At 49.9% G+C, this 13,822-nt stretch overlaps 1 protein-coding gene across 1 annotated transcript in view; it reads right to left on the bottom strand.

Moving 5' to 3' along the window:
- The window catches only part of ARL14EP (ARF like GTPase 14 effector protein), a 28,296-nt gene extending 16,205 nt beyond the window's left edge, over positions 1-12,091 (bottom strand). The window contains exon 1 of the mRNA XM_077288055.1: positions 11,812-12,091. Within this exon, the coding sequence (XP_077144170.1) occupies positions 11,812-11,883 (72 nt within the window). The 5' untranslated portion in view covers positions 11,884-12,091. The remainder of the gene's footprint in view (positions 1-11,811) is intronic.
- Between the last annotated feature and the right edge of the window lie 1,731 nt (positions 12,092-13,822).

Below are 13,822 nucleotides of genomic sequence, written 5' to 3'. Positions count from 1 at the left end.
GAGTGCTATGCGATAAAAAAAAAAATCGCATAGCACTCGGCCCAATGTTAATCTATGGTCCAGCTCCCATCATCCGATATTTTCTCCACCGTATTTCGGATCCGAGGGAACTCGCAGCAGGCTGCGATTGTCAGCGTATCTCGGCCGAGACTCGCCAATGCAAGTCTATGGGTGCGCGAAAAAAATCGGATTACACACGGAGCATGCGTGTGCATTGCGAGAAATACGCAGCAGTGTTCTATAGAAAAGCCGGTAATTCAATTGCCGGCTTCTCATTTCTCCTGCCTAAACCCGACAGGATATGAGACATGGTTTACATACAGTAAGCCATCTCATATCCCCCTTTTTTTGGCATATTCCACACTACTAATGTTAGTAGTGTGTATGTGCAAAATTTGGCCGCTGTAGCTGCTCAAATAAAGGGTTAAATGGCGGAAAAAATTGGCGTGGGCTCCCGCGCAATTTTCTCCGCCAGAGTAGTCAAGCCAGTGACTGAGGGCAGATATTAATAGCCAGGAGAGGGTCCATGGTTATTGCCCCCCCCCCCCCCCGTGGCTACAAACATCTGCCCCCAACCACCCCAGAAAAGGCACATCTGGAAGATGCGCCTATTCTGGCACTTGGCCACTCTCTTCCCACTCCCTGTAGCAGTGGGATATGGGGTAATGAAGGGTTAATGCCACCTTGCTATTGTAAGGGGACATTAAGCCAGATTAATAATGGAGAGGCGTCAATTCTGACACCTATCCACTATTAATCCAATTGTATGAAAGGGTTAAAAAAAGACACATTATTAAAAATGATTTTAATGAAATAAACACACATGTTGTTTTAGTATTTTATTGTTCTCTCAATCCATCAGAACACCCTCGCTTGGAAAAATAATTAACCCACAAGATACATACCTTCTGATGATCTTTCACGTCCAACGAGGTAATCCATCTGAAGGGGTTAATTATTTTACAGCCATGAGCTGCGCTAACGCACTCGCTCGTGGTTGTAATCCCCGGGTAATGAAAGGAAATCTGAGTGATCTGTACTTACATTGAGTTGCGGTGAGGCGCCCTCTGGTGGATGAACTCATGAACTGGAGCCTTGGAAAAGTTCCCACGCTCGAGTTCATATGAGTTCATCCACCAGAGGGCGCATCACCGCAACTCAATGTAAGTACAGATCACTCAGATTTCCTTTCATTACCCGGGGATTACAACCACGAGCGAGTGCATTAGCGCAGCTCATGGCTGTAAAATAATTAACCCCTTCAGATGGATTACTTCGTGGGACGTGACAGTTCATCTGAAGGTATGTATCTTGTGGGTTAATTATTTTTCCAAGCGAGGGTGTTCTGATGGATTGAGAGAACAATAAAATACTAAAACAACATGTGTGTTTATTTCATTAAAATCATTTTTAATAATGTGTGTGTGTCTTTAACCCTTTCATACAATTGGATTAATAATGGATAGGTGTCAGAATTGACGCCTCTCCATTATTAATCTGGCTTAATGTCACCTTACAATAGCAAGGTGGCATTAACCCTTCATTACCCCATATCCCACCGCTACAGGGAGTGGGAAGAGAGTGGCCAAGTGCCAGAATAGGCGCATCTTCCAGATGTGCCTTTTCTGGGGTGGCTGGGGGCAGATGTTTGTAGCCACAGGGGGGCCAATAACCATGGACCCTCTCTCCGCTATTAATATCTGCCCTCAGTCACTGGCTTTACTACTCTGGCGGAGAAAATTGCGTGGGAGCCCACGCCATTTTTTTCCGCCATTTAACCCTTTATTTGAGCAGCTACAGCGGCCAAATTTTGCACATACACACTACTAACATTAGTAGTGTGGAATATGCAAAAAAAAAGGGGATATGAGATGGTTTACTGTATGTAAACCATGTCTCATATCCTGTCGGGCTTGTGAAGGAGAAATGAGAAGCCGGCAATTGAATTACCGGCTTTTCACAGATATCGCGCTGAATGAAATATAAAAACAAAATTATATATATATATATATATATATATATATATATATATATATATATATATATATATATATATATATATATAATGTGTCTCAATGACATATCTGTATATATATATATATATATATATATATATACTGTATATATTTTTTAGCCTGCGAGAAAATCTCGGCATACGGATGCCATACGGATGTCAAAGAGATCATTTGATGCGAGGAAATCGCATCCTCGCACTGCACACGGATCACTGTTTTGGAAACATTTGTGCGATTCTCGTCCGTGAAAAACGGACCGTTTTATTATTCGTTAAGTGTGTCCCCGGCCTAACACAGAGAGTGAGTGAGTGAGTAAGTGTCTTTATTTAACTCTATGTACCATTTTATTTTGTTTATTACTAAACGTCGGGCTTGGTAATATCTATTGATATATCCATCCATACATCGATAGATCGATCTGTGTGTGTAAACATTCTTCAATGGAGTATGTACAAGAAGAGGTTGGACAAAGAAAAGGGCATCACAATTTATTTTTTTTTTGGTTAAATATCTTTATTTAGCTTACAAAAACGCAGACAAATCAGCATGGGAAAAAAGAAAAAAAAAAGAAAAAAAAACACCCACACGGATTTTCAACTGCGTTTTCTGCCAAGAAAGGAAGAATCCATGCAGAAAATTCCACAGGCAAATCCGCAACATGTACACATAGCCTAAGACAGCCTTATCAATTTTACCACACACTAAATGGCATACACCCCATCCCCACAAAAAAAAATAAAATCCTGAATTGCTGGTTTTTGTTCATTCTGCCTCCTAAATATCAGAATAGAAAGTGACAGAAAAAAAAAAAAAAAAAAAAAAGTCATGTGCCTGAAAATGGTACCAATAAAAAGTCAACTCATCCTGCAAATAAAATAAATAAATAAACAATTCTTCACATACTGTGAATTTTTTCATTCGGACTCCCAAAGATCGCAGTAAGGCTTGGCGCACATTTATCCCGCGCACTGCACTTAGTGCTTACACCGGAGTGTCCGTGTAAATCTCTGAATATGTGATTCAGATAGAACCTCCAGTGGAAGATTCCGTATAATAAGGCAGATGGAGGCACTGTGGACGCCATATGATCTGGCGGTGTCCATCTTTTAAGATTGCATAAAAGTGCCGTCGTCCACTTGTGCACTTCTGAAAAGGACACAGCTGAACAGAGACCAGACACGAGTCCAGAGTAACTCTGCTGCCTCATTATAGTGAATGGATCCCTCAGGGGTTTCATCTGAGTCATGTCACTCAGAGGTTTAGATTGAAACCCCAAAGTAAGTGCTCAGTGTAGAGCGCAGGATAAATGTGATCCCAAACGTTATGTAAAATGTTCCCAATAAAAGCTTCAACTCAATCCACAACAAAAGCAGCAAGTCTTCACTCAGGTCTGTCATCTGTTAATGGTAATGTAGGGGGCTTCCACATTACTGGTAGTACAAAGGCTCTGGAGATGCAAAATGGCTCCTCTCCAGCCGAAAGAAATTCAACAAATTCTCTGCTCCTAAATCCAAATGCCCCCTCTCCCTTCTGAGCCCCCCAGTGTACATAAACCACATATAGTGTCCACATGTTTGGCATTTCTGTAGTGGTGAGAGCCCACATAACTTACAGGTGTGAGTCTCCAGAAGCAGGGGCCGGGCATAATGTACTGGTGACTGCAACAGCAGTTTGCAATTTTCACTCTGCAGCATGAATTGCTGCTTGTTTATGGAAAACGTAAAATATGGGGCTTAAAGGGAACCTATCACCCCGTTTTTTAAAAATTAGATAAAAATAGTGTGAAATAGGGTCAGAGCTGGGCTTTACATTAGTGCCTTTTCGGTGCCTTTACACCCCCGTTAGGCTGCCGAAATACCTTTGTGAAGTGGCCGTTTTCTGCTGTCACTCAAGTTGGTCAGGTCGGATGGGCGTGGTCACAGCGCTGTTTCTCCCCCAGATCAGGCTCATCATTACGTTGGTGGCGTAGTGGTGTGCGCATGTCCAAAGAGAAGATCCACTGCCCAGGAGATTCAAAACAGCGCGGTCTTCGCTATTCGCCGTTTACCGGTGGGCGAGGCCATCTTTCCTGTGGCCGCGCGTGCGCAGATGGAGCGCTCTGCTGCCCGGGGCTTCAGGAAAATGGCCGCCGCGATCTCCATCTGCGCACGCGCGGAATCCCGCGGCCATTTTCCTGAAGCCCCGGGCAGCAGAGCGCTCCATCTGCGCACGCGCGGCCACAGGAAAGATGTCCGCGCCCACCGGTAAACGGCGAATAGCGAAGACCGCGCTGTTTTGAATCTCCTGGGCAGTGGATCTTCTCTTTGGACATGCGCACACCACTACGCCACCAACGTAATGATGAGCCTGATCTGGGGGAGAAACAGCGCTGTGACCACGCCCATCCGACCTGACCAACTTGAGTGACAGCAGAAAACGGCCACTTCACAAAGGTATTTCGGCAGCCTAACGGGGGTGTAAAGGCACTAAAAAGGCAGTAATGTAAAGCCCAGCTCTGCCCCTATTTCACACTATTTTTATCTAATCTTTAAAAAAACGGGGTGATAGGTTCCCTTTAAAAAAAATTTTGTGGTAAAAATGTAGGTTATTTTGTCTTGACTGCTCAATGGTATAAAATTCCGTGACACACCGGTGGTGTCAATATGATCACTGCACCCCTAGATGAACTCATTGAGAGGTGTAGTTTGTAAAATGGGGTCACTTATTGGGGGTTCTGCTGTTCTGGCTCCTCATGGGCTCTCCCAGTGGGTCATGGCACCTGCAAACCATAACAGGAAAATCTGCTGCTCCTTGCCTTCTGTACTTTGCACTGTGCCTGAAAAATATTTCCTGATTACACGTAGGGTATTGGTGCACTCAGGAAGAAATGGACCTCAGTTTGTTGTAAAAGAAAAAAAATCCTATTAGCCCTTAAAAAAAAAAAAAATAATAATAAAAACTTGGGACTAAAACAACAAGAGAACCTGTCATTAAGTGAAAAATGGTCAGTTTTTGCTTTTTTTTTTTTCTTCTGTAAATCCAGCAGGTGGTCCCAGATCTGGACCTTACAGGTGAACCATTTTCTTTCATCTTAAAGGGAACATGGCTCACAGTAATTATGCAGAGCAGACTGAGGCCACACCCCTTAGAACTACCCATAAATATTAGGGGAATCGCACTGTTGGGTCCATGTTACTGCAGAATTAAAGGGAACCCGTCACCTCCAAAATCGAGGGCGAGCTAAGCCCACCGGCATCAGGGGCTAATCTACAGCATTCTGTAATGCTGTAGATAAACCCCCGATGTATCCTGAAAGATGAGAAAAAGAGGTTAGATTAATTCTCACCTGGGGGGCGGTCCGGGTCCGATGGGCGTCGCGGTCCGGGGCCTCCCATCTTCATACGATGATGTCCTCTTCTTGTCTTGACGTACTTTGTCCTGTTGAGGGCAGAGCAAAGTACTGCAGTGCGCAGGTGCTGGGCCTCTCTGACCTTTCCCGGTGCCTGCGCACTGCAGTACTTTGCTCTGCCCTCAACAGGGCAAATCAGTACGCCTGCGCCGGAGCAGGAAGACAAGAAGAGGACATCATCGTAAGAAGATGGGAGGCCCCCGGACCGCGATGCCCATCGGACCAGAACCGGTACCGCCCCTGGGTGAGTATAATCTAACCCCTTTTTCTCACCTTTCAGGATACATCGGGGGCTTATCTATAGCATTACAGAATGCTGCAGATAAGCCCCTGATGCCGGTGGGCTTAGCTCACAGGGCCGGCGTCAGCACCCGGCGCACCCGGGCAAGTGCCGGGGCCCTGGCGAGACGGGGGGGCCCCACTCATGCTGTCAGAGATCCATCTGGCCGTTCAATTTGTGCTGGCACAAGCATCTTCTCAGTCAGTGCAGGGCCAGGCACATAGGGGTTAAGAAGGCAGCCAGCGTGACACAGTTTGTGGGCGGAGAGAGCACGCTCTCCTGCCCGCCCCTCGCTGGCTGCACTCACTGACTGCTGAAGTTATCAGATTCAGGCAGCCTGATTCCGGAGGAGCTTCTAACTGCCCTGAGTGAGTGCGATGTATCGCTGTATTCTGACAGTCTGGGTGACCTGGGGCGGCCACAGCTGATATACTGTATATTATATACTTCAGAAGCCGCCCAGGCCCCCAGCACCTGTCCTGTATATGTATATACTGTATCTATACAGCCTGTATGACAGTATATATAATATATACACCGCACAGCACCTCGTGGCCTGTATACACACGCACCGCACCTCTCCCCCGCGCACACACACGCACCGCACCACCTCTCCCCCGCGCACACACACGCACCGCACCTCTCCCCCGCGCACACACACGCACCGCACCACCTCTCCCCCGCGCGCACACACGCACCGCACCACCTCTCCCCCGCGCGCACACACGCACCGCACCACCTCTCCCCCGCGCGCACACACGCACCGCCTCTCCCCCGCGCGCACACACACGCACCGCCTCTCCCCCGCGCGCGCACACACGCACCGCCTCTCCCCCGCGCGCACACGCACCCTCTCCCACACGCGCACCGCCTCTCCCCCGCGCGCACCGCACCGCCTCTCCCCCGCGCGCACACGCGCACCGCCTCTCCCCCGCGCGCACACGCGCACCACCTCTCCCCCGCGCGCACACGCGCACCACCTCTCCCCCGCGCGCACACGCGCACCACCTCTCCCCCGCGCGCACACGCGCACCACCTCTCCCCCGCGCGCACACGCGCACCGCACCACCTCTCCCCCGCGCGCACACGCGCACCGCACCACCTCTCCCCCGCGCGCACCACCTCCTCTCCCCCGCGCGCACACACACACGCACCACCTCTCCCCCGCGCGCACACGCGCACCGCACCACCTCTCCCCCGCGCACACACGCGCACCGCACCACCTCTCCCCCGCGCACACACGCACCACCTCTCCCCCGCGCGCACACACACACGCACCACCTCTCCCCGCGCACACACACGCACCACCTCTCCCGCGCGCACCGCACCACCTCTCCCCCGCGCGCACACACGCACCGCACCACCTCTCCCCCGCACACACACACGCACCGCACCACCTCTCCCCCGCGCACACACACGCACCGCACTGTACCTCTCCCCCGCGCACATACACGCACCGCACTGTACCTCTCCCCCGCATATACACACACCGCACAGTGCCTCTCCCCCGTATATATACACTGCACAGTACCACTCCTCCTGTCCTGTATATATACACTGCACAGTACCATCACTGTCCTGTATATATACACTGCACAGTACCACTCCTCCAGTCCTGTATATATACACTGCACAGTACCACTCCTCCTGTCCTGTATATATACACTGCACAGTACCACTCCTCCTGTCCTGTATATATACACTGCACAGTACCACTCCTCCTGTCCTGTATATATACACTGCACAGTACCGCTCCTCCTGTCCTGTATATATACACTGCACAGTACCGCTCCTCCTGTCCTGTATATATACACTGCACAGTACCGCTCCCCCTGTCCTGTATATATACACTGTACAGTACCACTCCTCCTGTCCTGTATATATACACTGCACAGTACCACTCCTCCTGTCCTGTATATATACACTGCACAGTACCACTCCTCCTGTCCTGTATATATACACTGCACAGTACCACTCCTCCTGTCCTGTATATATACACTGCACAGTACCACTCCTCCTGTCCTGTATATATACACTGCACAGTACCACTCCTCCTGTCCTGTATATATACACTGCACAGTACCACTCCTCCTGTCCTGTATATATACACTGCACAGTACCGCTCCTCCTGTCCTGTATATATACACTGCACAGTACCGCTCCCCCTGTCCTGTATATATACACTGTACAGTACCATTCCTCCTGTCCTGTATATATACACTGCACAGTACCGCTCCTCCTGTCCTGTATATATATACACTGCACAGTACCACTCCTCCTGTCCTGTATATATACACTGCACAGTACCCCTCCTCCTGTATATATACACTGCACAGTACCACTCCTCCTGCATATATACACTGCACAGTACCACTCCTCCTGTCCTGTATATATACACTGTACAGTACCATTCCTCCTGTCCTGTATATATACACTGCACAGTACCGCTCCTCCTGTCCTGTATATATATACACTGCACAGTACCACTCCTCCTGTCCTGTATATATACACTGCACAGTACCACTCCTCCTGTCCTGTATATATACACTGCACAGTACCCCTCCTTCTGTCCTGTATATATACACTGTACAGTACCACTCCTCCTGTATACATACACTGCAGAACCACTCCTCCTGTCCTGTATATATACACTGCACAGTACCGCTCCCCCTGTCCTGTATATATACACTGTACAGTACCATTCCTCCTGTCCTGTATATATATACTGCACAGTACCCCTCCTCCTGTCCTGTATATATACACTGCACAGTACCATCACTGTCCTGTATATATACACTGCACAGTACCACTCCTCCAGTCCTGTATATATACACTGCACAGCACCACTCCTCCTGTCCTGTATATATACACTGCACAGTACCACTCCTCCTGTCCTGTATATATACACTGCACAGTACCACTCCTCCTGTCCTGTATATATACACTGCACAGTACCGCTCCTCCTGTCCTGTATATATACACTGCACAGTACCGCTCCTCCTGTCCTGTATATATACACTGCACAGTACCGCTCCCCCTGTCCTGTATATATACACTGTACAGTACCATTCCTCCTGTCCTGTATATATACACTGCACAGTACCACTCCTCCTGTCCTGTATATATACACTGCACAGTACCACTCCTCCTGTCCTGTATATATACACTGCACAGTACCACTCCTCCTGTCCTGTATATATACACTGCACAGTACCACTCCTCCTGTCCTGTATATATACACTGCACAGTACCACTCCTCCTGTCCTGTATATATACACTGCACAGTACCACTCCTCCTGTCCTGTATATATACACTGCACAGTACCGCTCCTCCTGTCCTGTATATATACACTGCACAGTACCGCTCCCCCTGTCCTGTATATATACACTGTACAGTACCATTCCTCCTGTCCTGTATATATACACTGCACAGTACCGCTCCTCCTGTCCTGTATATATATACACTGCACAGTACCACTCCTCCTGTCCTGTATATATACACTGCACAGTACCCCTCCTCCTGTATATATACACTGCACAGTACCACTCCTCCTGCATATATACACTGCACAGTACCACTCCTCCTGTCCTGTATATATACACTGTACAGTACCATTCCTCCTGTCCTGTATATATACACTGCACAGTACTACTTCTCCTGTCCTGTATATATACACTGCACAGTACCGCTCCTCCTGTCCTGTATATATACACTGCACAGTACCACTTCTCCTGTCCTGTATATATACACTGCACAGTACCACTTCTCCTGTCCTGTATATATACACTGCACAGTACCACTCCTCCTGTCCTGTATATATACACTGCACAGTACCGCTCCTCCTGTCCTGTATATATACACTGCACAGTACCGCTCCTCCTGTCCTGTATATATACACTGCACAGTACCGCTCCCCCTGTCCTGTATATATACACTGTACAGTACCACTCCTCCTGTCCTGTATATATACACTGCACAGTACCACTCCTCCTGTCCTGTATATATACACTGCACAGTACCACTCCTCCTGTCCTGTATATATACACTGCACAGTACCGCTCCTCCTGTCCTGTATATATATACACTGCACAGTACCACTCCTCCTGTCCTGTATATATACACTGCACAGTACCCCTCCTCCTGTATATATACACTGCACAGTACCGCTCCTCCTGTCCTGTATATATACACTGCACAGTACCACTCCTCCTGTCCTGTATATATACACTGTACAGTACCATTCCTCCTGTCCTGTATATATACACTGCACAGTACCGCTCCTCCTGTCCTGTATATATATACACTGCACAGTACCACTCCTCCTGTCCTGTATATATACACTGCACAGTACCACTCCTCCTGTCCTGTATATATACACTGCACAGTACCCCTCCTTCTGTCCTGTATATATACACTGTACAGTACCACTCCTCCTGTATACATACACTGCAGAACCACTCCTCCTGTCCTGTATATATACACTGCACAGTACCGCTCCCCCTGTCCTGTATATATACACTGTACAGTACCATTCCTCCTGTCCTGTATATATATACTGCACAGTACCCCTCCTCCTGTCCTGTATATATACACTGCACAGTACCATCACTGTCCTGTATATATACACTGCACAGTACCACTCCTCCAGTCCTGTATATATACACTGCACAGCACCACTCCTCCTGTCCTGTATATATACACTGCACAGTACCACTCCTCCTGTCCTGTATATATACACTGCACAGTACCACTCCTCCTGTCCTGTATATATACACTGCACAGTACCGCTCCTCCTGTCCTGTATATATACACTGCACAGTACCGCTCCTCCTGTCCTGTATATATACACTGCACAGTACCGCTCCCCCTGTCCTGTATATATACACTGTACAGTACCATTCCTCCTGTCCTGTATATATACACTGCACAGTACCACTCCTCCTGTCCTGTATATATACACTGCACAGTACCACTCCTCCTGTCCTGTATATATACACTGCACAGTACCACTCCTCCTGTCCTGTATATATACACTGCACAGTACCACTCCTCCTGTCCTGTATATATACACTGCACAGTACCACTCCTCCTGTCCTGTATATATACACTGCACAGTACCACTCCTCCTGTCCTGTATATATACACTGCACAGTACCGCTCCTCCTGTCCTGTATATATACACTGCACAGTACCGCTCCCCCTGTCCTGTATATATACACTGTACAGTACCATTCCTCCTGTCCTGTATATATACACTGCACAGTACCGCTCCTCCTGTCCTGTATATATATACACTGCACAGTACCACTCCTCCTGTCCTGTATATATACACTGCACAGTACCCCTCCTCCTGTATATATACACTGCACAGTACCACTCCTCCTGCATATATACACTGCACAGTACCACTCCTCCTGTCCTGTATATATACACTGTACAGTACCATTCCTCCTGTCCTGTATATATACACTGCACAGTACCGCTCCTCCTGCCCTTTATATATACACTGCAGAATTTACAATAGCTATCACTCATGTAAGAAGTGAAATCTGGCATTGTACTATACCTATATTTCTCTGCTGTATCTGTGATTCATGAATTGTGGTATGTGTTAAGGGGGGGGCCCACTGAGACTCTTTCGCCCGGGGCCCTCAAAAACCTGGAGCCGGCCCTGTTAGCTCACCTTCGATTTTGGGGGTGACAGGTTCCCTTTAATGTCAGACAGCCCTCAGATATACAATGGGGGGATGATATGTAGCCACCATACAATAGTATGACCGGCGTCAGTCAACACCACAACTAATCCTGCAAACAGACACTACGAGCGCCTCAGGTCTGTGGAAGGAACAATAACATGACTCACGGCTCCTAGGAGAAAGGTGGAGGAATAACCAGCGCCGGCTCGTGAGAGGTTAATCCGTGCTAGGCCTCACGCCTGGCCGCCATATTGCAGGAGGCAGCGCCGGGACATGGCGGAGGCTCCCCTACAGGCCGTACGGTGCGGTGGGCGCGGGTATAATGGCCCCGCACCGCGGTCCCGGGCGCTCAGGGTCTCCGTGCTGACGCCCCGCCGCCGTGCTGCAGTACAGGCCGCCGCTGTGTCACCCGCTGCCCCGGCCGCACTTACTTTCCCCTGTGGCTTCTTGCTCGGCATCCCTGACCCTGTATTACTGGCGTCAGAGTCCCGCGCTGCCGCCATTTACAGGGGACACGCCTCCCCGTGACGCAGCTGCCAAACAAGCGGCCATAGATTAAACACTGAGGTGTAGACAGGGGACGGTTTGTGCTTCCACATCCTCTATGGGTACAAGCCGCGCTAAGGCGTTTCCATGGCAATCCTAAGCGTCCAGTAAGGAGCTTCATTGGCTTCCCGTAATAAGAAGTATTGGATAAGACGTGACCCGTGTGAATGGAGGGAGCGTCAGTCACAGGTCACGTGGTCAGGATTTGCTGCAGCTGGATGTTACGGATTAGATCCTCACGGCTGCCATCATCACACTATCAGTATTTGGTCAGTATTTTACATCAGTATTTGTAAGCCAAAACCAGGAGTGGGTGATAAATGCAGAAGTGGTGCATATGTTTCTATTATACTCTTCCTCTATTTGTCCCACTCCTGGTTTTGGCTTACAAATACTGATGTAAAATACTGACCAAATACTGCTAGTGTGACGGCAGCCTTAGGCCGGCGTCACACTAGGCGCAAGTAAATACGGTCCGTTTTTACAGCCGTAAGGCTGCTTTCACACTAGCGTCGGTACGGGCCGTCGCAGTGTGTCGGGCCGACGTACCGACGCATTCTGTGAAAGAAATGCCCGACTGGGCAGCGGAAGCAGTCTTACGACCAGGCTCGGACTGGCCCACCGGAGAACTGGAGGATCCTCCGGTGGTCCCAGGCACAGACACCTGCTGGTAGGGCCCCCACTGCTCCAGGGCCCCCCCCGCCCCCCTTGAAGACGATACTCACCAGGACCCTGCTCCAGCGATGGTCTCGGCGTCTGCACTGCAGCTGTCCTGCTTGTGCGGTCACGTGGTACCGCTCATTAAGGCCATGAATATGCGCATATTCATGACCTTAATGACAGTATCACATGACCGCACAAGCAGGAAGCAGATGCTGCGCCGCCGCCGGGAGTCGGGACAGAGCGCGAGGGATGTCGGCACGGCCGTGCAGTGTGTGGGACAGGTGAGTATGAGGACGGGGGTTCTGGGGGCTGAAGGAGGACATAAGCCGGCGCGCGGTGCGGGTGCGGCGGCGGGGTGTAAGTCTGGGGCAGATTGCTGGTCACACTGGGGGCAGTGCTGGACACTGGGGCAGATTGCTGGTCACACTGGGGGCAGTGCTGTACACTGGGGCAATGCTGGACACTGGGGCAGATAATGATTGCTGGACACTGGGGCAGATTGCTGGACACTGGGGCAGATTGCTGGTGACACTGGGGGCAGTGCTGGACACTGGGGCAGATTGCTGGACACACTGGGGGCAGTGCTGGACACTGGGGCAGATTGCTGGTCACACTGGGGGCAGTGCTGTACACTGGGGCAATGCTGGACACTGGGGCAGATTGCTGGTGACACTGGGGGCAGTGCTGTACACTGGGGCAATGCTGGACACTGGGGCAGATTGCTGGACACTGGGGCAGATTGCTGGTCACCCTGGAGGCAGTGATGTACACTGGGGCAATGCTGGACACTGGGGTAGATTGCTGGACACTGGGGCAGATTGCTGGTCACACTGGGGGCAGTGCTGGACACTGGGGCAGATTGCTGGACACACTGGGGGCAATGCTGGACACTGGGGCAGATTGCTGGACAATGGGGCAGATAGATTTCTGGACACACTGGGGCAGATTGCTGGACACACTGGGGGCAATGCTGGACACTGGGGCAGATTGCTGGTCACACTGGGGGCAGTGCTGTACACTGGGGCAGATTGCTGGACACTGGGGCAGATTGCTGGTCACACTGGGGGCAGTGCTGGACACTGGGGCAATGCTGGACACGGGCAGATTGCTGGACACGGGCAGATTGCTGGACAATGGGGCAGATAGATTGCTGGACACACTGGGGGCAATGCTGGACACTGGGGCAGATTGCTGGACACACTGGGGGCAGTGCTGGACACACGGGCAGATTGC

The sequence above is a fragment of the Ranitomeya variabilis genome, chromosome 2 (assembly GCF_051348905.1).
Source record: "Ranitomeya variabilis isolate aRanVar5 chromosome 2, aRanVar5.hap1, whole genome shotgun sequence".
NCBI classification, from domain to species: Eukaryota; Metazoa; Chordata; class Amphibia; order Anura; family Dendrobatidae; genus Ranitomeya; species Ranitomeya variabilis.
This window is presented reverse-complemented; position numbering and strand designations above follow the sequence as displayed.